This window comes from Pyrus communis, chromosome 12, assembly GCF_041283825.1.
Source record: "Pyrus communis isolate YQ-2024b chromosome 12, ASM4128382v1, whole genome shotgun sequence".
Taxonomy (NCBI): domain Eukaryota; kingdom Viridiplantae; phylum Streptophyta; class Magnoliopsida; order Rosales; family Rosaceae; genus Pyrus; species Pyrus communis.
Window position 1 is genome coordinate 17,474,736 of NC_142576.1, and position 26,355 is coordinate 17,501,090.

A 26,355-nucleotide genomic window follows, 5' to 3' on the forward strand; every position below is an offset into this window, starting at 1 on the left:
ATTTATATGATGAGCTATGACATTGTAATATATAAAATGTTAGATATGAGACTGTTATGCGACTCATAATTAAGGTAATTTTGAGTAATTTATCCAAAACATTTCGAGCGAGGATTCTCTTATGGTTCTTATATCCATGCCACTCAATGTAGGAATTTAAAGTCAAAATATTAGTGCTTCCTATTTTTTCATTGTGTCAACATGGATCTTCCACATTATTATGACAAATTAATTGTAAGATTTAGCTCACTCTTCTATCATTTTTGTGAAAATTTAAAGTCAAAAGACTGGTGCTTCCTATTTCTTCATCGTGTCAACGTGGATCTTTCACATTATTATGACAAACTCATTATAAGGTTTAACTCACTTCCATATTTTTTTTTTTAATAGATAATACATTTTGTTAAAAAAAAAAAGAAGAAGACAATATCCATTGGCAAACCTATAAATAGCAATCCAATCCAATCCCAAGGGGAAGGCCCTACCTGCGAATTGAGAGTGGATCATATTTCATTATTTGAGAAATCTCACAAAAATGGAACAGTTATTCAACAAGTTCTTCGATTCCGTCTCTAACCTTTTCAGCGGCAGCGATGAGATCCCCTGGTGCGATCGCGACGTCATCCACGTAAGTTCCATACATTACACTGCTCATTTCCAGTTTGTTTCCCCAGAAAATTCCCAAAGGAAATCCAAACAAAGATCTGGGTTCCTCTTTCATTTGCTTTTAATCTATTGAGTGCCTCCTTGTTCATCCAAATTCTTCATTTTTTTTTATGATTTAATTAAAATTATTAGGGGTGCGAGAAAGAAGTAGCAGAAGCCAACAAGGGTGACTCAGATGAACACAAGAGCGAAAGCATAATGAGGTTGTCATGGGCGCTTGTTCACTCAAGGCAACCTGAAGATGTGCAGCGTGGAATTGCAATGCTTGAAGGTAACATTTTTCTTAATGATTATTTTTAATGGCTATACCTATAATCTGCATTTCATCTAATTTTTAATTTAATTCTGAAAGTTTTTACCTTTTAGGTTGGCTAAGCTTATTGCTTTTGTTAATTGGATACATGTTCTTAGTAAATTCCCTTTTATCTCTATTTTTATTTGGTTTTGTGCTTTTGAGCTGGTGTTTTCGATTTCTTTGACCATTGAATTTGTGATTACTTTCACGATTATTCATTATTGATTTTCTCTAGTTGTTTAAAGGCATATTTGTTGATTTGGCTTCTAAACTTGTATGGGAAATTTTGGAAAGTAGTCAATTTTAGAGGCACGAATTGAATTTTAGCCAAAGTTTCTAACTTCTTATGATTTTAACCAAAAACCCAGATAAAAATTCTTAATTACCCTTAGCAATCCATATCCTTTCCGTTCGGAGGTGTAGGCAACAGTATTACTTAGCCTGATTTCTGTGTAGGCCACCCGGAAAACAGTCTTGGTTCCGACTTTGGCCTCTTAGGACTTTATCATCTTCTAAGTTGATAATTGGAGACTACTTAACTAAGCAGGCACATGTATGCCATTGAATAGAAATGTATGCCATTGAATAGAAAGAACATGAATGAATGGTACCCAACACTACCTTTCGTGTTTGGTTTGCAATAAAATTAAGAAATTTTGAAGGAGATTTCATAAGCCTCCTTTATTTGGAATTCTATATGATCATGTCTGTACATGTGTGAGTATGTTACTTGCAGTTTGGATTCAGGGTTTTCTTTTCTTGGGTTTTGTGATGGGTTCTGCATTGTGAAATGACAGGGAAGAGTGCTTCGTTTAAAATTGGACTTTGTGTGTGTTTCTTTGACTTCTTGTTTGGATACAAGGTTTTCCTTTTCTGGGTTTTGTTTTGGGTGACTTGTTGTTTGGATACAAGGTTTCCTTTTATGGGTTTTGTGTTGTGTTCTGTAATCTGAAGTGATAGAACAGGATTTTCTCTAAATTTGGGGAATTTCTATTATTACGGATAATTAAGAGCTTTTACTTGAGTTTTTGGTTAAAATTATAAGAAGTTAGTAAGTGTGGTTAAAATTCCATTCATGCATCTAAAATTGGCTATTTTTCAAAATTTCTCAACTTGTATAGAGATGTTAATTTCCCCTTGAACTTTAATTTTAGCCAATTATTCATTGAACTTTAATTTTAGCTGATTACCCCCTGAACTTTATAAATAGTCAATTTCTCCCTTGACACTAGATTTTAAAAAGTTTCATTTTTATCCACTTTGATCACGCGGGCAACCCATGACAACTGTATGGGGGCAAAGAGAACGAAAAATTGGATGGATGAAAATTTGATGAAAATTTTAAAATCCAACGCTAGGGGGGGAATTGTCTATTTATAAAATTTTAAGGGGTTAATCGGCCAAAGTTAAAGTTCAGGTGGGAAATTGTCTAATTATAAAAGTTCAGGGAAATTGGCACCTCTATACAAGTTGAGGGGCCAAACCGACAAATACCTCCTGTTTAAAAGTGTTGCCAAAGTTATATGACATAGTGTTGTGTAACTCTAGTGTTCGCCAATTTGGCAACATTTTTGGGTCTATCTATTAATCATCTCGTTTTTACATTTTACTTCTTGTGTTTGAGATATGAGGAAAGTATACTAGGACAAAAAGGATGGAGAAGGGTGGTGGGAGAGCAAGGAAGAAATAGAGAACAACGAATAAAAACTAAATCTTGAAAAGTGAAAATAACTTAGATTAAGCCTTTGCTTATGTGTTTCTTGTGCGTCCCTCCTACTGTCCTTCCTCCATTCTTTTATATCCCTCATTTCTACCATGTATTTCCTCTCTGTCTCAAACACAAAATAAACAAAAAAATATTCATCAAACGGACCCTTCGTTTTTTGTTTGATAATTATTGAAGAGGGAGAGGGGAGATGGGGATAAAAAGGAGTAGAAGGGTATGAAGGGGAAAGTAGAGAGAAGGCATAGATATGTTTCTTAAAATATAAAACCTAAAAACATGTTTGAATGGTTGATCAGTTATTTATTCTCACATCCCTCATTGTTCTTCCATATCTGTTTTTATGTCCGTCTTGGCATCTTTTAATTCAATACGGACAAAAAACAATAAATAAAAACTTTAGGGTCTGTACTGATTCTTGATTGTATGCTGAAAGGCATTCAACCTATTCTGCATTACAAGAACAAGCATTTATGTTGCTCCTTTTTATAGACTGTATATTACAGTGCGGAAATGGGTAGTGCCCATTTTCCCTCTCTTTTCACCCAATTCTATTTGTGTTGAACAAGGATTGATAGTGTTTGGACCCGATTTTACACTATCAGCCCAAGCAATCGAGGCCGTAGAATGAGTAAAATTTTAAGCCGTTGGATTGAAAGAATTGTTAAGATAATTATTGTAGGATATATTGTGCTTTTAATCATGATGTTATCTTTTAATGGTGGATTATCTTGATATTTTCTTGTACAAGATAGATGAGATGCAAATTATATCTCCAACTTGAAAGCAAGCAATGCAGTTTAATTTGATTTGGGGTTCTTGGAATTTAGACGTGTGGTGGATTAGAGTATCAGAGCATTCTATCAAGAGTCCTAATACATTGTGGCATTGGTTGGCAAATGGATATTGATTGGCAGAGAGGTTAATGCATGCATAAAGATGAGGATGCCAAATTGGAGTTGGTCAGCCACGTGTAAATCAACAAAGAATGTCCTCCACGTGTGCTTGGAGTTGGTCAGCCATGCGTGCATATCATTGGCATATTTCAAATCAGGATGCTTATCAGCACAAGGATATATGCTAATAATTGGTATATGCTATTAATTAGCACGAGGTGGTGTCGTGCTGGTAAGTGATAAGGCATAACAATCTTTTGTTTCGCCTGAGATTGTTATGAAGGAGGAAGCTTTGATATTGACTGCAGCTTTACAACACTAGCCATCAGGGTGATATCATATAAATACGAGATGCGTAGAAAACAGAAAGCCCCCTCTCCAATTCAATACACAAACTGCCCTGCGCAAACTCTTGCTCTACACGAAACCTCTCAACAACCTTGAGATTTTTATTTTCTTTTTCCGCCAACACATCTTCAATTTGGATAAACAACACTGTGAAGGCAACTAGCGAACATCTTCAGTTTGGATAAACAACAATGTTGTCGTAGAATAAGCCAACCGCAAAGCACCTTCAGTTTGGATGAATAGCACTGCGTTGAGGCCAACTGATTATGTATCCAAGTATCGGCTGACAAGGATTTTCGAGTCTTTGTTGGTAGAGGTCATCTCATTAGCCTTCTCGGCGAAGTGAGGTGTTACAAGTTATTGGGCTCAGCACATTGAACGCCGAGTTGTTTATGATTGGATATTGACAAGTAAGTTTTAGAGTTCGGCATTCTCACGGCCGAACCACATTTACCATCAAGACATACATGAGTACTTGTGTTCGTATAGTTTGGTGCCAGTTCGGCGTGCTTATACTCTTACGAATATAATCACTGTGACCGAACCCGACGCTGACGATCCGTGAACTTCGCAAGACTAGCAGCCTTGTCTTCAGGCTTTAGAACCTTATGGCTGAGACGTGTTCCTTCCTCTGCCGCAGTCGCAAGATCAAGAAGTCAGTAGCGTGCTCAACGCAACGTCAACATATTTTACTCCCTGGCTGAACTCGGCCGATGAGTTGGCACGCCCTGCACACAACCGAAGGACGTAGTTAGCTTATTAATTACTCGGTATGTGCGCCACGTAGGCTTGATAGTTTTTAGAGTCAACAGATAGTGTTAGCATAGTTTGTAATGCAAGTTTATCTTCTTTCTTGATTCTTGTCTATAAAAAAGGTTCTCTCCCAAGAAATTAACCATAGGATGGTTGTTTTCTTCATTCTGCCATAAAAAATTGGGACCTAACCCATCCATGAAACAACCTATTTTACAAAGTACAACAAGCCGAGCGTTTCTCAGTTTCTGGTCATTGATAACTTTTGCATACCAAAATTCTACCAATGTTTATTTCATTTATTCGCCTTTTCATTTTAAAACAAGACTTAAATTATTACATATAGCTTCTCCTGTAATGTGGTAATTTCTCTGTTAGTACAGCTTCATTGGCCAACGGTAGCTCCCCTTTGCATCAAAGAGAGAAGCTTTACCTTCTGGCTGTTGGATACTTCAGAACCGGGGAATATTCAAATTGCCGGCATCTAGTGAAGCAATGTTTAGAGGTTTGTTCTTAATTTTCTTTAGATTGCACCATATTTTACTAGGAACTTTTAGGGACATATTCACCTCTATTTTCTGCGACATGTTCATGTGTCTTGCATTTATCATATGATTGGGTGATTATCATTCAGTGAAAGTCTACCCAGAACATTGCTATTTGTACGTAGGATCTGTTTTTAATACGTTAAAAAGGTTGACTTATCGAAGGTATCCTTTAAATGTGTGGTCCTTTTCTGTAGTCTTGAGTGTGCTGTGTTTGAGCATCTATCGTAATTACCTGATTATCAGCATGGTGAAATTTACTTGTCTTTTATTTTGACTATTTATTGAAGTTAGAAACTTTGTGAGTTTGACCTTTTACGTGTCTTTTATTTTTGACTATTTATCGTAATTACCTGCATTTTGCTGCAATTTTGATTTCTAATGTTTGTACAATATTCATGCTCATTTCGTTTTAAAATTGTCTTTTTAACCTTTTGTTTTATTTACTTTGCAGATTGCCCCTGATTGGAGACAGGCTCTGACCCTTAAGAAGACCGTTGAGGATAAAATAGCCAAAGGTTTTGAGTAGAATTCTAGTCGTTTTCTTTTGGCTGCATTGTAGCATCAATTCAGATGGATCGTAAACACTTTGTTTCGAATGCAGATGGCTTTGTGGGAATAGGCATTACTGCTAGTGCTGTTGGGCTTATAGCAGGTGGGATTGTTGCAGCGTTGGTTCGCAGGTGATAGGCATAAGCCAACAATGTTCATAATAACTTGCTATCGATTACCCTAATCAGACCGAGAATAGGGTAAACAAAGTCTCCAGCTCCACACCTTTTATTTTCTGAAAAAAAGAAGCTTCAAATCGAATATATTTTGTGCGGGAATTAGTAGGTTTTTTCCGTCCAGTTACGCTGTTAACCATTTGATAATGCTTACTGTGTTTTGCCACTTCAATACTGCAAATATATATATGGAAAGTTGTTCCATCTTTTGTTATTTTGGATCTTTTGCCTGGTCGCTATGGAAGATGTCCGATTAATGTTTGTTTTATGTATGTTGGCGCGACTCTGGTTACTCTTATCAATCTAGTTCAATACTGTTAATGCTCAAACTCGGTGGAGAATGATGGATTAACTGCAAACAAAGTACACTTAACTAGTTCACTTATCGACCTCCAGTCACCATGGAGGTTGATAAGTTATCTCGTACGTTTGTGAGAAGCTTGGTAAAACCTGTTTATGTGCCATGACGGGACTGGCTTAACCATTCTTATGCTAAATTAGGTTGGAAAATTTTACTACGTTAACTAATGATTAGTTGGTTCGAGTTAAACACAAAAATAACTTAAATTGTTCACGTTTTAATACTTTAATAATTTGATTTGATTTGATTTTTTTTTTTTTTTTTTTTTTTTTTTTTAAAGTTGCGTCTCATTTCAAAAGTAACACCAAATTATATGGATGTCATTTGTAATTGGCTCAAATTTTACTTTTCAAGTGTGAATAAAGAATGGGGAAGTCTGAGACTGAAGGAGAGTAACTTCTACAGCAAGATAATCAATCATTGTGGCATTTCGTGATAAGCAAATATCATTTGAAGAAAAAGTTACACTTTGTTTTTGAAATGAGACACAACTTTTCAGAAAAAAAAAAAAAAATCAAAAGTATTAAAAGATTTAAACGTGAACAATTTAAGTCATTTTTGTGTTTTAAGTTTCAAGTCATTTGTTAACTATCAACGTGACAAGTGTAGGGCCCAATCTTACTATCATTTTAATAACTTTGATAGGAAAAATATGTGCAGTAATCGCTGATAATGCTCACCACCTGTAGCCTGTATTCGGAGGCTAGTCACAACGGTTCTTTAACCAAAACATGCATTGCAATGTTCAAACTTGAATATATTGCAAGTTTTACAATTGATAAATGATTTTTTGCATTCTTTATTACTTACGAAAACTTTAGTCTCTTCATTCTTTAATTTTTTTTTTTTTGTACTATTGGATTGAACAAATAAATAAAGGCTCGAATTAAGAGAAATGCACAAAAGAAAAAAGAAAAAAAAAATGGTATGTAGTAATCACTTCCTCTTAGAGCAAGAAGAAGGATAAAGGCAAGGGTAAGGGCAATACAGTTGAATTGCCCATACTATTCACTTTGAACAGTAATTGCCTTTATGCAACTCTTTGGGCACGGGCAAGGATAAGGGCAATTCACAAATATACTTTTTATGCCTTATTGGCCTTGTCCTCCATATATCGTCATCGCCTTAGATTACTTGGATGCATAAGACATTAATTAAAATTGAATAATACTTACATGAAGGGACTCAACCAACTCATCCCCGTGCTGAACATAAACGTCAGCAAAGACGTCAATTTTCGGGAATTTTAAACCCCCCTGGAGTAGAAAAAGATAAGGAAAATGTTAGTACGGAAACAAAAAATAAATAAAAATTATTAGTGACACTTTAAAATTGGAAGCAAAAGCTTTAATATATACCTTCCGATGCGCCTCCATCCTATATGAGAAGGGTCTCGAATGGTTGTACACAAAATAAACATATATATCTTTAATGATCTTGTTCGCCTTCGTCTTCTTTTGTTATACACAATATAAACATATTAGTTGTAATGTTTAAAGAAAAAAAAAAAATATATATATATATATATATATATAAAGTAATGAACAGTAGTAAAATTTTCAAAAAGTAAAATGAAATAAGTTCTATTTAAAAATGCACCACATAGCCCGACTCCTGAAAATGACTGTAGAGCCAAACCCAACTATCTTCTCGATCCTCGAACTTCTTCGGGCAACCCTCCTCGAAAGCAACCTACGAATCATCAAACATCTCTAAATATTGGACCGGGTCGCTCTTCCACTACTTGTACCATTCGGAGAAGAGCCGATTGAGGTACGCCAACATGTGCTCGTTCATGTTATCAAAATTGTAGTTTATTTGCAATGTAACAAATATTACGAAAATATTAGTAATTAAATACATTAATCAATATAAATATATTTATTTTATATGAAAACCATTAAAAAGGTGAGGATACTTACCGACAAATGATTGCGCATCGTGTTCTTCACCTCGTCCGGCATCGCCTTCCAAGACTTCCACCGCATTGGGCAAAATGTCTGAACAACATGCCCATTGCCCAATGTCGTGGGCCAATGCGCTATGCTGCTTCGTCATTGGTGCAGCCTAATGTCACTCATCGTATCTGATTGTGATACAATCATTGGTCACCCGAGTGACCTTTGCTATCTTCAATTGCTGACAAGGTGCCCGAGTGTTTTTCTTGACTGCAAGCCAATTAAAAATTAACGTGAAAACTAAAACTAATAACAAATGCTACTGAAATTTCAGTAGAGCCTCCCTATAATTAAAACGTTTCCCAAACCATGAAAATAACATAAACAATATATGTATTCAAACACAATGATCACAACAGTTTAATAATGGGTTGGGAACAATGACAACGATAAACAATATTATATATATAATAACTTTATAATCCTTAAATAACATAACTTAACACAATTAACCTAAAATAACAAAACTAATTTAACATGGGAATGAGGGAGTTAATTACGATAATATACATGGTTGTGAACCCAAGGCATCGGTTGTGGATCCTGATGGCGACATATGCTTCGGAGTGCGAGGCCACTGGTGAGCACGTCGGGCGCTAACAAGTAGCGCCACCAAAGAAGTCAAAGACGCTAGCGCCTATAGGACTCGGGGACCAGCTGGGTCAACCGTATTCACCGGGCTATGGTCCATCTTTGCCGGAGTAGTGGCAGCAACAGTAGGAGGTGTAGTCATCGGACAAGGTGTAGTCGTCATTGCCTTCTGACTTCTAATGAGCTGTGACATCTACAAAATTGGAAATAAATTTGTTAGATTACAAAAATAAAAATTATTGTATACATGAATTTCTACTTAAATTTAAAACGATTAAACCATTACAATCCTAAATCTAACTCATTGCCCTAATTCTAACCCAAAAGTTAAGAACCCTAATTGTAACCCCTAATTTAAAATCAACTAACCCCTAACTTAAGAACCCTAAATCTAATCCCGTAAATTAAGCACCCTAAATCTAACCCCATTGCCCTAATTCTAACCCTTAACTTTTAAAATTAAAAAACCCCTAATTAAAAAACCCTAATTGTAACCCCTAATTTAAAACCCTAAATCTAACCCCATAAATTAAGCACCCTAAATCAAACCCCACTGCCCTAATTCTAACCCTTAACTAAAAATTAAACCCCCCCTAATTTAAGAACCCTAATTCTAACCCTTAATTTAAAGACCTTAATTGCAATCCACTGCCCTTATTCTAACCAAGGTTCTAAAAGACACTAGGCGCTAATCGGGTGGCAGGCTGGTGCTTAGTGCCTAGGCGGCTAGACAGGGTCTAGGCAGGCGCCTAGACGGATTTAAGTAAATCCATTATATTTCGTGTAAATAAGTATATATTTATACTTAAAATATATATAATTTCATCATAAACTACAAAATAGAATCACATATATATTATGAAGTATTGGAACATAATGAAAACATGGGGAACAAGCATATAGTGTGTGTTCATTTATGTATTCAACAAGTCTCTTACAATTTATTGAAGAAAAAAAACGTAAAATGAAAGTTATCTATTTTCTGTCTAAGTGAGTTGCAACCTAGGCGGATTTGGGCGGGCACCCCATTAGGTCTAGGTTCCCTTTCTTAATTTTCAAATGCCTAGGCATTAATCGAGGCTGTGGCCAGCCGCCTAGCGCTTAGGTGAGGCCTAGGCGGGGCTAGGCAGGGCTAGGCATGGATTTTTAGAACAATGATTCTAACCTTTAATTTAAAAACAATAACCCTAATTTAAGAACCCTAATCTAACCCCCAATTTAAAATAAAAAAAAAAACCTTAATCTATAAATCCTAATTAACATGGCAAATAAAGCAAATTGAAAAAAAAATTAAGAGGAAATTACCTCTTGGAGATGAAGATACGATGTCGTAGAGAAGGACAGATATACGAGGTGAGCGATGGAGAGAGGAGCGGAGAGACAGGGTGAGCAACGGAGAGAGGCAGTGAGAGGGTGAGAGAAGGTGTCAAGGAAGAAGAACTAAGGGTGAGAGAGGGGCTGCAATGGTGTTTGGAGAGAAAGAGTATCGGGAAAAAAAAAAGGAAGAAAAGAGAAGTGAGGGGATGAAGACGATACATGGGATTAAATGCATAGAATCTTGTGTGATGGAGGCTTTGTCGCGTAAGGTTTAAAAAATTTCAGATACTTGCACGATGAATGCTGTGATTTTGTGGCACAAATGTCCTTTACGCGACGAAATCAAGGTATTCATCACGCAAGTGTTTGAAAATTAAAATTACCTGCGTAAAATTAAAATGCTTGCACGACGAAAAAGGGTGGTTTGTCACACAATTATGTTTAAAATGGTTTTTTTTTTTGTAGATTTTTTATTACAATTTATTATAAAATACTAATAAAACAAATTTATTTACAAAGTAGGCTTGGGCAAAAAATACCAAGAATTGAATCGAACCTGGTTGGTTCGGTTTTTTTTTCGGTTCATTTAGTATCGGTACAAAATCGATTCAGTTTGGTGTTTAGTTGGTTTGGTTTTGGTTTTATGTTCGGTACTAAATCGTACCGAATTAGTTTTGGGCCAAAAACTAATTGGGCTTTTTTTTACAAAAACTGAAAAACAGGCCTTGTTCCTTAAAGGCCTAGAACTGAACCGAACTATACTTGGACCAAACCGTATTGAAATTTTGCTACAGGTTCGGTTTTGGTACCACCTTTGTACCGAACCATACCGAACAGTGCCCAAGCCTATTACAAAGTAAATCACCTATAAAATGCATTAACCATTTAATGTATATTACAAAAAAAGTTACAAATAAATTGCATTAATCTTTATCTAAACTATAATAACTTTCACTTTCGTCGCTATCATTATTTTCAGTGTCCCATTCGTCACCATTGATAGGTACATCACCATCGTCGTTTGTGCACACTGGACCATCGTATCACGGAAGATGACTGAGGTCAATTGTGATTGATTGAATTGGTATTTGGATTGAAGATACTCATTCTATCTGAAATGGCTCTTGGATAAGATTAGTATCTTGGAGTGTTTCCGCACCAATTTCCATCAAAGATTCTAGACGTTGGTTAGCGATATTGTCGATGTCTTTGTCTGTAGGGTCTTGTTCTAGTATACCATACACATTCCCATGATCCATCTTCGGAACAACTTTCCAACCCCTTCCGGCTTTAGGGTCATCTAGATACAAAATTTGTTTTGCCATGTTTGCTAAGATATAAGGGGTCATCTTCGTACCAAGTTTTGGTAGTGTTCACTGATAATAATCCATGATCTCTTTTAACACTTCCTTGCCTATTTGGGTTTGCATCAAACCATCCGCACTTAAATAGGATCAATTGGCATCGGTATTGTAAACCAATAGCACGACACTTGTTAGTTTGCCTTAGAATTCAATGTTTGTACTTTCGCCTCCACCTAGGAGATGAACACCGCTGTTTTGCATACACAACTTGTCATCCCATGCAGCCTCTAAGAACTTGACGCCATTAACATGGCAACCCGAGAATAATTTAGCACGAATCGATCTGAATGCCAAGTTATATAACTCTTCACTGTGCGCTGGGGAATTCGATGCTTTCAATTGATTCACCTAATATCACACGAACACTTAAATTTGTTAGTTCAAGCAAGGTACAATATATATGTCCAATACAAAACACTTCAGACTTACATATTCGAGAAACCACCATGGAAAAAACTCACGGTGTTTCTTGGCATACAAATGTGAAGGATGTGCCCGCTTCATCATATCTTCATGCTCGTCTAGGTATGACATTGTCTCGTCACAATTGTTGAGTATGAACCAATGTGCTACCTCCATATCCTTTTTGGAAAACGACTCGCCTTATATCGAATCTCCGAAGGGTCGAGTTATTTGGGCAAAAACTAAAAGTTTCTCCTTTCTCACACCCCGTCATTATTGCGAGAAGGACGATTGAAAGTTGTCTCCACACCCTTTAAATACATTCCACAAAATGTAAGTGCTTCATATGCCACCCAAGCTTGGATAATTGATCATTCGGGTTTTGCTTTGTTTCGTACACTTTTCTTCAACTCCCCGAGAAGCTTGCCAAAATAAAACGATACGATACAAATTTTACTAACCATCAGATAATGATTAATAAAAAATGACGAGGATTATATACCTTTCTATTGGATACATCCATTGAAAGTTGACTGGTCCAACAAGCAATGCCTTAGTGAACCATCACTTGGATCATACTTGTGAAGAAAGCTGGAGGAAATATCATCTCAAACTTGCATAGAACTTGGACAATGCCATGGCACAACTAATTAAAATCCTTCTTTCGCAACGATCTTGACTTCAATTGTGAAAAAAATCTAGACAACAACATGATTGGTTTCATACATCGTCTGGCAAGAGATGTTGAATACCAACAGGAAGTAGGCATTGCATAATCACATGGCAGTCATGGCTCTTTAGTCCAGCTAATTTAGCCCCGTCAATGTTCACGCAATTTGCGATATTAGAAGCATACCCATCGGGAAACTTTACAGATGATAAAAACTTTAAAAACTCTTTTTTGTCATTCAATTTCATGGAAAAAAAAAAATGCAAGATCCCTTCTGGCTTTATCATTGTCCCTATTCATCCATAAATTGCTTCGTATTCTCATTTGTTCCAAATCAAGATGAGCTTTGGTTTTGTCCTTTATCTTGCCCTTGATATCTTAAATTGTGCTGACCAATGTGTCAAATACATTTTTCTCAACATGCATAACATCAAGGTTGTGTCTCAATTTTAGTTTCAACCAATACAGGAGCTCAAAAAATATAGACTTATACGTCCAATTCATATGTGTAGAAGGTCTGTTCCTGCTTATAGTTTTCTTGAACGAAGCAAAGTCCAAACGGTTAAGCTGTTCCAAAATCTGATCACTAGATGATTCTTTAGGTCTGAGGTGAGGTTCTATTTTCTTGTTGAACTCTTTATCCTTCTCTTGCCATTCGTGGTCCCATGGCAACCATCTCTGATGACAAGGGTAACAAACTTTTCTTGCGTGCCAACCAAATGTTACATCATCCTTGCATACAGGGCATGCCATATAACTCCTAGTGCTCCACCTGGAAACCATTGCATATGCGGACCTCTCCATAGACTTTGCGTCACCTCATGTTTTTAGCACAATTCCCGTACCAACTATTCATGTTAATGTATAAATATAGAGAATAATCCGAATGATGACTTTGAGGTACGACTTGAATTGTTTCCTTAAAGAGTTATTTGCCCCCACTCGAATGAGTTTGCTAAAGGGTTCTTGGCAAATCACTTCCAGGATACAACAAAATATGGAATATTCGATTGGCAAAATCAAATTATATTCCCTTAGAAATAACTAGAAAGAAATTGTACGAATGTGATGGAGAGAGAAGAGATGAAGGAATGTAGAAACAAATTTATGAAATTGTATGTGAAACATTATGCCACAATAGGTATTTATAGGCATTAAAGCACCCGTTCATCGAGTCCTTTCATTTTAGTTGAAGATATACAACCCTTCTTAATAGTATTGACACAAAAGACATGTCTTCTATTTAGAATTTTTAGAAAATAAATTTGACTTATTACATCTTTTAATTTGACTTATACAATTTGAGTAAGCATCATGTCTTTTAACCAAAAGTTGTAACCATCCAACAAAATATACAAAGGTTGAATGAAATCCAACCTTGCCGCCCGTAGGCTTGCTGCACATTGCAGTAGCCTTACCCTATTATACATACATATGCTGCACAATGCAGCACCAAGTCTATATATTATAATAATAATAATAATAATAATTTATATATTTATTATTGAAATCTCTAACAATCCTTTCCAATTTCAATAATATGATATATAATAACAATCCTCTCTTTATAATTAATCACAAGCATACCGATATAATCATGCATACAATAAATGTGTCTTTCAAATTAAACCTTTAATTAGTGTAAGTAATTCAAAGTTATAACAAATGCGATGGTGACCTAAGTTTAAACCAACTATTCTTATGTAAAACCAGAATCACTACACACATGACTATGTCTTATTTCCTTAAAGAAATTTCTGAACTAATTAAGCACTATTCTGGCCTTGTGCTTCATCCTGGTTTCATGAACATTTACAAGAGAAAACCTAACTCTTGGCACAAGCGACACCACTTCTTATGTTCATATAGGTGAGGTTCTTTCCCATGTCCCTGCTACTATAGACACAACTACAAATAACCTCATTAAGAGATAAAACTCATCATCCTAAACGTAGCAGTTTTGCAATGATCATCCTGGAATGAGCTATATATTAATTTTCAGTGCTTTCACAACCACTTATCAATAACTTGTTATTATCCATTAAAATTTTAAACTAGTGATGTTCTAGACAAAGTCGGGTTACCATTATTGGTGGCTAATTTTCAGTAAAGGGTTTTAGCCCCATTCCACTAGATGTACTAACTACCAAAGCTCTTGAAAGTGCTTTTGTTAATGGATCCGTCAAGTTATTGCTTGATTTAACATAAATAATATTAATAACTCCATCAGTTATTAATTGCTTGACATATTCATGTCTCAAGCTAATATGTTTAGACTTTCCATTGTATACCTTATTGTATGCTCTAGACAAAGTAGCCTCACTATCACAATATACAGACATGGATGGCATTGGTTGTGCCCATAACTCTGTTTCCAATAACAAATTTCTAATCTATTCCGCTTCTTTACCTGCTGCCACTAATGCTATAAATTCAGATTCCATAGTTGAATGTGCTACACATGTTTGCTTCTTCCAAGCCCAAGAAATTACTCCTTCGACAATTATAAAAATCCAGCCTGATGTAGACTTATTATCATTAGCACTTGTTATCCAACTTGCATCTGAATATCCTTCAAGTATTGCTACAAACTCATAGTAAGTTAAACTCAGGTTAATAGTTCTTTTAAGATAACCAAAAATTCTATTTGTTGCTTTCCAATGAGCAGTACCTGGATGACTAGCGTATCTAGAAAGTTTGCTTACTGCAAATGCGATATCTAGCCTGGTACAATGCATGACATACATTAAACTTCTAATTACACTAGCATACTCAAGCTGTGCAACGAACCTACCAGAATTATTAAGCAAAGTTTCACTAGGGTCATAAGGGGTATTTGCTTCTTTTATTTGCAGATGCTTAAAATTAAGAAGCAATTTTTCTATATAATGTGACTGACACAAAGTGTAACCCCTACTGTACTTCTTTACTTTAATTCCCAAGATATTATCTACTTCATTCAAGTCCTTCATCTTAAAGTTTGAAATTAGGTACTCTTTAGTTTCAGATACACCTTTCATGTTTGTACCAAATATTAGCAAGTCGTCGACATGTAAACATATAACAACACCATAATCATTTGTAAATTTAGAGTATATGCATTTATCAGCATTGTTATGTCTAAATCCATATGATAAAATGACAAAATCGAACTTTTCATGCCATTGTTCTGGTGCTTGCTTCAATCCATATAAAACCTTTGGTAACTAGCCTGGCTTTAAATGTCTGAATAGACCATTCTGTATTGTATTTTCTTCTAAATACCCACTTACAACCTATTGCTTTTGATCCTTGGGGCAAGTTTATTAAAATCCATGTCTGGTTAGATATTAATGATTCAAATTCATCATCTATAGCCTCTTTCCAAAAGGCTGCATCTCTTGAAGTGAATGCTTCGCTTAGACTTTTAGGATCATCCTCAAAATTCAACAATATGGGTATTTTCTTAAGAACCTTTGGTCTATTTCCTTCGATTAAAAATACAATAGATTGAGATGAAATAAAATCAGGGCCTAGAGTCTTTTCTTTTCTTACTCTTTGGCTTTTCCTTGGTTCATTGAAGTTTCAGACTGTTTTCTTTTCTCACCTTGAGAATTACTAGTAGCCGGATTAGAGAAAGGTGTTTGATCATTCTCATTTCCAGACATTGAGTAGTCATTATAAAATTTATTTTCTATAAATTCGACATCTCTAGACTCAACAATTGTATTTGAGTCTAAATTAAGCAACCTATGTGCCTTTAAATTTTATGTATACCCTACAAATATGCTTTTAATTCCTCTTGGACCCAACTTGGATCTCTTAAGATCGAGGGCGTTATAAAAAGCTACACAACCCCATACTCTCAAATATGACAAATTTGGTTTTCCTCCTTTCCAAATTTCATATGGTGGCACATGTGTCTTTGTAGATGTAATTCTATTATGTATATGGCATTCAGTAAACAATGCTTCACCCCATAAATATTTTGGAGTATTAGCATTAATCATCATAGAATTAATCATTTCAGTGAGTGTCCTATTTTTTCTTTCTGCCAAACCATTTTGTTGTGGTGTATAGGGTGCAGTTCTGTGATGTATAACACCATGCTCTTCACAAAAAAAATATCAAATTCGTGTGAAAAATATTCACCACCTCTATCACTACGAAGGCATTTAATTTTCCTTCCCTTTTGGTTTTCAACTTCGGCTTTATAGTGCTTAAAACACTCAAAAGCTTCATCATTATTATACGATAAATAAACATAAGTGAACTTAGAACAATCATCTATAAATGTGATAAAATATCTTTTTCCTCCTCTTGTTAAAATACCATTGAATTCACATATATCAGAATGTATTAAGTCTAATAAATTTGTATTTCTTTCGGCAGTTGGAAAAGGTTTCTTAGTCATTTTCGCTTGAATACATGTTTCACATTAATCATTATAATCATCATTGCAAGCAATTAAACTAAGTGTGCGCATGTATTTTAAAGATCTAAAATTTATATGTGCTAAACATAAATGCCATAAATGAGAGGAAGATTCAACAATATAAGCAGAAGAATTTACTTTATTATTAATACTTAGTTTAAACATCCCATCACAAGAATACCCCTTCCCAACAAACATCCCATTTTTCGACATTATTAACTTATCGGACTCTAGAACAGTCTTTATACCGTTCTTACATAATAAATTTGCAGACACAAGATTCTTTCTAATTTCTGGAACATGCAGTATTTTAAGCAACGTCAATTTCTTCTCAGAAGTAAACTGAAGTTCAATGGTTCATTTTCCTAGAACTTTGGCGGAATTATGATTCCCCATTAAAACCTCTTGATTGTCCGTTGATGCTTCATATGTCTTGAATTATGCCTTGTCATTGCACACATGTATAGTAGCCCTTGAGTCGAGCCACCAATCGGAGGATTTTATTGCCGCTGCCATATTCAGTTCGGTAATCATGCCAATATGCATCATTGATACCATTGCAACAATGTTATCAATTCCAGAGTTTTCCATCATATTTTCACTATTGGTCTTATTGGCATAATCCTCACTTGCTTTTTTGTGTCTACAGTCACGAATGTAATGGCCTTTCTTTCCACAATGGTAGCAGACACCATTTGTGTTCTTTTGATTGTTGTTGGAATTGGTCTTCTTAAACTTCCCCTTGCCAATTTTGACTTTGATGTTCTTTTTATATTTGTTTCCTTTGACTATGTGAACTTTAGAGGAATCTTGATTTGCAAAATTCTTATCACGATTTCGAGTTTCCTCTTCAATTTGAATACCCTTTTGCAAATCCTCCAAACTAATATCTTCCACCATGTGTAGAAGTTTCTTTCTATAGCTATTCCATGTTTGAGGTAATTTTGCCATAATAGCCCCAACTATCATAGGATCCGAAATAACTATTTTAAGTTCTCGAAGCTTTGAGACCAAAACCAATAATTCATGAACTTGGTTTAGGATGGGTTTGTTATCAAACATAGTGAATTCATAATATTTGAAAATTAAAAATTTATCGGTACCTCTTTTCTCCATTGTGTTGTGTTCAAATACTTCCCAAATTTCATTTGGACATTGAATGTGTACATACAGGTCATATAAGTGATCAGATAATGTGCCCAAGATGTGTCCTCGACATACCAATTCATCTTCCTCACACTTCTTTCGATGGACACCTATTTTGTACAAGTCTTTGTCACTTGGTTCATGAATAGGCTCCAATTTCGGGTCCAACACATATATGACATTCAGAACAGTAAGCATGAAACGCATTTTGTCTTTCTATCGGGTGAAATTTGATCCATCAAATTTGTCTAGCTCGTAGACATCTTGATTGATAATCTTCATAGCCATGTTATCAGATTTTTTTCTCCATGACGAAAATAACACTTTAAGGTCGTTCAAGTTAATGTATAAATGTAGAGAATAATCCGAATGATGACTTTGAGGTACGACTTGAATCGTTTCCTTAAAGTGTTATTTGCCCCCACTCGAATGAGTTTGCTAAAGAGTTCTTGGCAAATCACTTCCACGATACAACAAAGTATGGAATATTTGATTAGCAAAACCGAATTATATTCCCATAGAAATAACTAGAAAGAAATTGTATGAATGTGATGGAGAGAGAAGAGAGCAAGGAATGTAGAAATAAATTTCTGAAAATATACAACCCTTCTTAATAGTTTTGACCCAAAAGACATGTCTTCTATTTAGAATTTTCAGAAAATAAATTTGACTTATTACATCTTTTAATTTTACTCATACAATTTAGTAAACATTATGGTCTTTAACCAAAAGTTGTAACCATCCAACAAAATATACAAAGGTTGAATCAAATCCAACCTTGCTGCCCGTAGGCTTGCTGCGCACCGCAGCAGCCTTTCCCTATTATACATACATATGCTGCACAATGCAGCACCAAGTCTATATATATAATAATAATTTATATATTTATTATTGAAATCTCTAACACCAACATTATTAAACATTGTGCCAAAAATATGAAGTGGCGGAAAGTCTCCTTATCATTTCTCTTAGTATTAGTATGATTGACTTCACCAACAATGATTCTAAGTGTTTTGTATGAAATTTTTTATAGATTAATATATAAGTGTTTGTTTAGTAATTTTTTTAGCTTTTTAATTGTAACTTTGTTGTTTGAGGATGCCTCCATTGATACAAATCCTTGGCTTCGTCCCTGGTTACATAATGTGATTTACAAAATATGATCTAAAAATATGTACTCTTAGCATTTTTCCTTTAATAAAATATGTTACAGGCAATAGCATGACCTTTAATTTTCCTTGATAGAGATAACAGCTTCTACTACATAAATTCATATATACCAACCTCCCCATGCAGATAAAGTCATGCATCTGTACTACTGTCCTTTCACAAATTAACATCTCTTCTTCATCATCAAGCTTCTATTTTCATGGAGCTCAAATGATGCACTGCTGTGCCATATTATACGTATATATAATGCATGCAAAAACTAGAATTATTGTATAGCCTGACACAGATCATTCGGGCCAAAACACTTTAAAAAAAAAAAAAAAAAAAAAAAAAACCATATCGAATTCCCTTGTTAATTAGTTTCGACAAGCACTTTAATAATGTCCGAAAAAGATGAACATGCAGTTTCCATGAAGGAGCTGTTCGGGACGGAAGTTACGAAAGAGGAGGTGGAAAAGCAAGTCGAGGAACCCAAGACCAACCTGCAGAAATCACCACCACGGAGCAAACTTCAGAGGTAGTGATTACAGTCCATGAGGAGGCAATAAGAACCAGTAGGAGGGAGAAACTAAAAAAAATTTGGTAAGTGGCAGAAGAAGCTCAAAAGAAAAATGCCGAACCAAAGATCCGAAGGGTTCCCTTCGTGCTCCGTGATCCCAAAAATTTCGACAATTACTACGAGCCATGGGTAGTAGCACTAGGTCCTTACCACCATGGTAAACAAAAGTACGAGCAGACAGAGAAAGTCAAGCTTCAATTGACAGCACACTTTCTCAAAGATAGTGACCAGACTACTAACGCTGAAACTTTGCTCAAGAAAGTTGAGGACAAGATTAAGGAGCTAAGGAAGTGCTATAATGAAGAAGCAACAAAGGACTACGATGACAAGGCCCTCAGTTTAGGAGGAAAAAAAAGTCAAACCCAGTTGTAGCAGCTACCTCCCTCCCCCATCTCTCTTCAAAACCTTCTCCAATCCCTCCCTTGCTCTTAAATTCATCATACAAATATTTCATCTCTCTTCTCCTCCATTTCCTCTCCCTTCCTCGATCTATCCCTATCCGGTAAGCAATTTGATTTTGTATATGTAACTTTGAATTGAGAATTCAAACTAAAACAACTAAATTTGTTTTGTACAGGATTTTTGTATACGAATATCATTGAAGAATGAATTTGAAGGTATTTTCTTCAAATTGCATATGGGATTTTTGTATATGTACCTTTGCCTACGTGCTATGCCTTTTTTGGTCATGGTGGAGTTTTTTGAGATTAAATTTTTAATTAATCTTTATTAATTTTACCTATTAATCTGTATATTGCCTTTGTTTCCTATATCTTCTCTGCAACCTATGGGAGTCTAAGTGAGAAATGGCTCATTTCTTACGTTTTATCACATGGCAGCTCATATTTAGAGCAAAGAGGGTGTGTGCTTTACTACAAGGATATTTGTCTTGCAAAGTAATACTTTCCCATCCAAAAGTTTGGTACGTCCTGGAGTCCTCTCATGTTTTCAATTGCTCTAATTTATTATTACTTGGTCTTCTCTGAGTTCTATTTCCCTCCAAATTACTAGTGCTTTGCTTTCTCATGCTTATTGCTTATAACATTACTAGTGAACAACAACTGATTCCTAAACATTTCTTCAACTATCAAGGGGGGCGCTTAAGAGGGTTTGACGTGTAGGTGTAGATATATGTGGTTGAGAGGTGTTGACGTTTAAAGCCATGCATTGCAAATGGTTTTTAAGAAGGAATTTTAGGATGGTGCAATTGCATACGAATCTAATTACTTTTCATGCTAATAACATTTCTTACTTTTCTGTGCATTGAAGGTAGAAACACTACTACTTTTGAATTAGTATTGTTTCTACCTTTGCAATGCTGCTTTATATATATGTGAAAAAATGCAAGAAAGGATATGATATTACTTTGGCTGCTAATTGATTAGTTTCAAATGCAAGAAAGGATTAGTTTCTAATGTTATATTTTTATGGTTCAAAAAGTGTATAGATGTCGCAGTTGATCACTCGTCATTGGAGTGTGACCAATGCGCCTTCCGTATTATCAGCACCTACTGCATTAGCCGTGAGTGCTCCATTGATTAGGAAGCCTACACCCCTTACTGAGCTACTCCTCGGGCATCCTAGGTGCCCACATCATCGATGTCATCAGTGTCGGTTCAAGTCTCCATCTGAGAACCTTTCGTCACTCAGGAACTTAGAGGAGCATTGTTTGTACCATACTTGACCAATCTCTAAACTACCAAGCACCGGTCAACTTTATAGTTTCAAGGATCCACTGAAAACGCTAAGGCATCCCTGCCGAAGCATAATAGTTTTCGTCCAACCAGGAGGCCAATCACAGCACGACACATATCAACGTCAGAATAAAGCTCATAGAGTCCCACATCGATTGTGAACAAAAACTGGAGACTCTCCTCAACTATAAAAGAAGACCATTCTCTTACAACGAATCCCTAATGTCATTATTGTACTTAAACTAGTCATTAGAACCCACTAATGATAATTATGCTTAAACTTAGGTATTTGTGTAAATCCTCCAATATTAATGAGAACTCCTCTACTATGTGGATGTAGCCAAACTTAGGGTGAACCACGTACATCTTGTGTCGCTTCCCTATCTCTATCTCCTTACATATTATCCTCATTAGTTAACTGGAGCAACCGAGCAAAGGTAACAAACTTGACACTTTAAGTTGTTCCAAAATCCTTATTGATTTTGTACATCAACATAAGATATTAAAATCAAGAGAGACCATGTTGCTGATCGACAAATAGGACTTGCTTTTGCTAGAGAATCAACTCCCCTATCTACTCCTCAAGTTGCTGATCGACAAGAGAAAAACACGTGAGCAATGGAGTACCACAATCGAGGTTTTTGTCAAGATGTATGGTGGGGAACCACTAGTTAAGGGCCATGCCAAGGAAAAAGATCCAATTCATCTTCTTGGCCTTCTTCGGACAAAAATGGTAGGACATCCACCTAGCTCGAGTACAAAACTAGGAGGTACTCAACTTCTTGACCTTTTTTTGACAAGAATGGTAGCATCTCCACCTAGCTGAAGTAGTATGCACCATTCACTTCGCAATGTACAACAACTTCATGAAGCCGAGATCCATTTTAGGCTTAGTGAGAAAAACTCAATGAGGGACATAAATTTTAAGCCTTGGTTTCTATGTTGTGGATTCCTTTATCTTCTTATAATAATAGTTGACGACTCGATGGGGCCTAAGTTCATAAACATGATAGCCTACAATATGTGTCCTGATTTCCAAAAAAACTTCAAGGTCACCTCTTACATAGGCTTGCTCGATTTGCTCATTGGTCATCCAGACGATGTGAAGCACTTAAGGAAAAGGGGCATACTTCAAAACTTTGTTAGGAATGATGAAGAGGTGGCTTAACTCTTTAATGAGATAACCATTGACTTGGTCCCTAAAGATGCGATTTTCTCCAATGTTAAAGCATAAATAGAGGATCACTACAAAAGCAAATTGAAGACATTGATGGGTCAATTCTTTCATGACTGTTTCAATAGTCCCTGGACTTTCCTGGCCTTGATTGGCGTTCTATTAGGACTTGGCCTCAGCAGTATTCAGTGTGGCGTGCAACCTTTTTCGATCCCTCTTTCTGTGATGCCGTATACAAGTACCTGAAAACCATTAGTAGAAAAACAGCTTGCGCAACGAAAAAAATTTCGTCGCCTAAGTGGCACTTGAGCGACGAAAACATAGAATGGTCGAGCAAAAATGGCAGGATACAAAAAAATTAACTTTATGCGATGAAAATATTTGTCACGTAAGGATACTTCGCGCAAGGAACACATGTGTTCGTCGCACAAGAAAAAACGACAAAAAATTTTGCTGTCAAATGTTTGCGCGACGAATATTTCCACATATTCATTGCACAAAGTTTCACTGAAAACGCTCAAATGCCTTTAAACGCTCCCCTTTAGTGCGCATTTATAACGCATTTTGCATGACCAAGGGATTTGTCGCTCAAAATGTTATGGGTTCTATATAAACACAATTTTAGTACCCTAGTTTTCAAAGGTTTTGTTTCAAAGGCAATGGCCGATTCGGTTCCTGATTCAATGAAAAGTTACGAGGGAAAAGGTTCTTGCGAAGGGAAAGGTAAAAAAGAAATTTATTGTTTAATTAGTTGTCTTATATTTGATATGGTTGAAATTATTTTTTTTAATAGTCTATTATTTTTAAAATTTTGTGGTAGAAAAAAGGATGAGGAAAACTGTGTTGTGAATAGAAAGGTACCATCGTAAATGATTGCCCTCCTTTAAAGACAAAAGTAGGGATGATGTGTACGTTGAACATAGGTTTGATATTGGGGGTTTGGTGCGGAATCAATGTCCTACCGAGTTTAAGTCTTGGAAAATAGTGCCTGAGGAGTTGAAGAAGTCCATGGTGGGGGAGTTGTCGGTAAGTTTGTATTAAAGAATGTATTATTATTTTTGTAAAAAGTAGTATTTTTTTAAATTACTAATCTGTTTTTGTTGGCATTAATACAGGTTCATTAGGATGTTGATGAAACCAATGAGAATTAGCGAAAGTACCTGGATGACCTTTTCAAGATGCATTTCTGGCAGTGGAAGTTTGATGTGAAGAGTGGGCTGAGAAGCGTAGGGGAGTTCTCGATCCCCCTGCTGATGCCCCGGAAGAGGAGGATTGAAGTTTATTTATTTATTTTTAATGAAATAAGATATATATGGACGTTATGTTTGATTTTATTTAATAAATTTATGTTATATGGATGACCATTAATATTTACATTAGTTATACTATGTATTTGGGTTAATAAAGTAGTTTTATTGATTATTTTGGTAATGTTTAATTACGTTTGAGTTTTTTATTTAGATTAAAATAAAAATTTACATTAGTTAAAAAGAAAACGGAAAAAAATGAAAAAAAAAATCGTCATCTAATAATCCCTTCATCTTCTTCTTTGGGTTGGTTGAGCTATCTCGGTGTGTCTGGTAAGCGTTTGTTTTTTTAGGGTAAAAGTATTAATGTCAATTCATACTACCGCCATGAAATTCGTTGTCTATAGGGATATTGTGTGTGAATAGTGATTGGTGGAGAACGATTTAAAGGTATTTTCTTCATTTTTTTAAATATAAAATTAATTAAATTATGCTGAATTTATGTTGTTATGTTTATATTATGTTGTTAAATTATATTTTTATTATGTTGTTAAATTGTACGTGACGTACGAATATGTGTTGTGATATACGGAGTTAAATATAATTAACTTCGTATTTGTTTTTTTTATATAGTAAAACATAGCTTCCCGTTCGAGGATTAGTTACATTTCGCACATGGATGTGAAAGCATGACTGCGGTCCAATTGATTCTTGACTTGTCCCATTATTTGGACAGTTTGGGAATGCAAAGTTATGGCGCGTAGTTTATGGTTCAAGGATTAGGTTTCGGTTGTGGGGATTTCAGTGTCATCTTTGTACGTTCTTTGGGTGGCACATAGGTATTTCATATCTACATCGTCCATCTGAAGATTTGTACAAAGATATTGCCGAAATTCCTCCACGTTGAAATCTAATCTGATGTAGCTTTAAATTACGTGACATAACTTTGCATTCCTGAATGGGATAGGGCCCTTACTTGTGGCATAAGGTGACAATATCATGACGAAGTTGTGATTGTTGTAGTGTTATTGTTATTGTAGGAATTATGGACATAAAATGGATACAGAACCCGAACAAATGCGCAGACGAATACTTGGATGAAATCGAGGATTTTATTGAATTTGTACGTACACACAACTCAGGTGCAACTAGAATCCGGTGTACTTGTAGGAGGTGTAAAATGTTCAATTTCATTTAATAAGGAATGGAATTGTAGAGACCTATAATACTTGGAACCATCATGCGGAACAATTAGACAATGCTTCGTCTTCAAACACCATAAGAGTGGGCAATGTTGAATCTAATGTGGATTCTAATGAACAAGTCATGGATATTTTATATGATGCTTTTCCATTTGCATTGACAAACACCAATCAGGAAAGGGAAGATGATGTGCCAACACCAATGGACAATGTAGAATTCGAACAATATGAACAACTATTAAAAAATGCCAACTAAGAGTTATACCCGGGGTGCGAGGGCTTTTCAGTTCTCACGACCATTGTGGAACTAATGCACAAAAAAATAAAGTATCGTATGTCGAACCAGTGTTTCGATTACTTTTTTGGGCTTTTCAAGAGAATGCTACCAAAGGAAAATTGTTTGCCGAAAGACCATAGAAACGCGCAAAAGGTGTTGAATGGTCTTAGTATAGGTTATGAAAAAATTCACACATGCAAAAATAATTGTATTTTATTCTATAAAGAGAATAAAGCATTGGCTAAATGCCCTGTATGCAATGAGTTGAGGTTCAAAATGACATATCAGAATAGAATGACTAAGATGCTACAGAAAGTCATGTGTTATCTGCCTTTGAAACCCAAGTTGCAGCGATTGTATATGTCGACGCATACTACCACCGACATGAGATGGCATAAGGAAAAAACTGGTAGACGACGATGTGATGAGGCATCCTGCAAATTGGAAGGCATGGAAATAGTTCGATTGAACGTTCTCTGAGTTTGCTGCTGATCCCCGGAATGTTAGATTGGGACTTGCCAACACCACAACAGTTGGCCGATTTTCGTATTTCCATATAATTTGCCTCCTTGGAAATGCATGAAAAAAGAATACATGATGATGACTTTTTTGATAATTGAGGATCCTGGTAAGTCAATCGATGTTTACTTAAGATTGTTGGTTGATGAGCTGAAGAATTTATGGATAAATGGTGTGTGCACATATGATAAGTGTACTAGGAAGATGTTCACTTTGGAGCCATCAGTTATGTGGACTGTGAACAATTTTCCCACATATGCAATGGTTTCTAGGTGGAGCACTAGGGGTTATATGGCATGCCTTGTATGCAAGGATGATGTAATATCTGCTTGGCAC

At 35.6% G+C, this 26,355-nt stretch overlaps 1 protein-coding gene and 2 pseudogenes across 1 annotated transcript; all 3 read left to right on the forward strand.

Annotated features, from left to right (window-relative positions):
• The first annotated feature begins 463 nt into the window (after positions 1-463).
• On the forward strand, positions 464-6,168 carry LOC137745629 (mitochondrial fission 1 protein A). The gene is made up of 5 exons (XM_068485614.2): positions 464-628; positions 799-937; positions 5,065-5,186; positions 5,681-5,744; positions 5,831-6,168. The coding sequence occupies exons 1-5, from the start codon at positions 536-538 to the stop codon at positions 5,911-5,913; spliced, it is 501 nt and encodes a 166-aa protein (XP_068341715.2). The 5' UTR covers positions 464-535; the 3' UTR covers positions 5,914-6,168.
• Positions 6,169-19,727: 13,559 nt separating this feature from the next.
• LOC137744456 (uncharacterized) lies at positions 19,728-22,426 on the forward strand (annotated as a pseudogene).
• Positions 22,427-22,432: 6 nt separating this feature from the next.
• Positions 22,433-23,020, forward strand: LOC148692409 (UPF0481 protein At3g47200-like; annotated as a pseudogene).
• The last annotated feature ends 3,335 nt before the right edge of the window (positions 23,021-26,355 follow it).

Bases quoted from the DNA above. Each gene is read 5' to 3' on its own strand.
- LOC137745629 (XM_068485614.2), top strand. From the start codon at position 536: ATGGAACAGTTATTCAACAAGTTCTTCGATTCCGTCTCTAACCTTTTC. The intron at 938-5,064 runs GTAACATTTTTC...CTGTTAGTACAG, and splicing joins TGGAATTGCAATGCTTGAAG to CTTCATTGGCCAACGGTAGC. The intron at 5,187-5,680 runs GTTTGTTCTTAA...TTTACTTTGCAG, and splicing joins TAGTGAAGCAATGTTTAGAG to ATTGCCCCTGATTGGAGACA.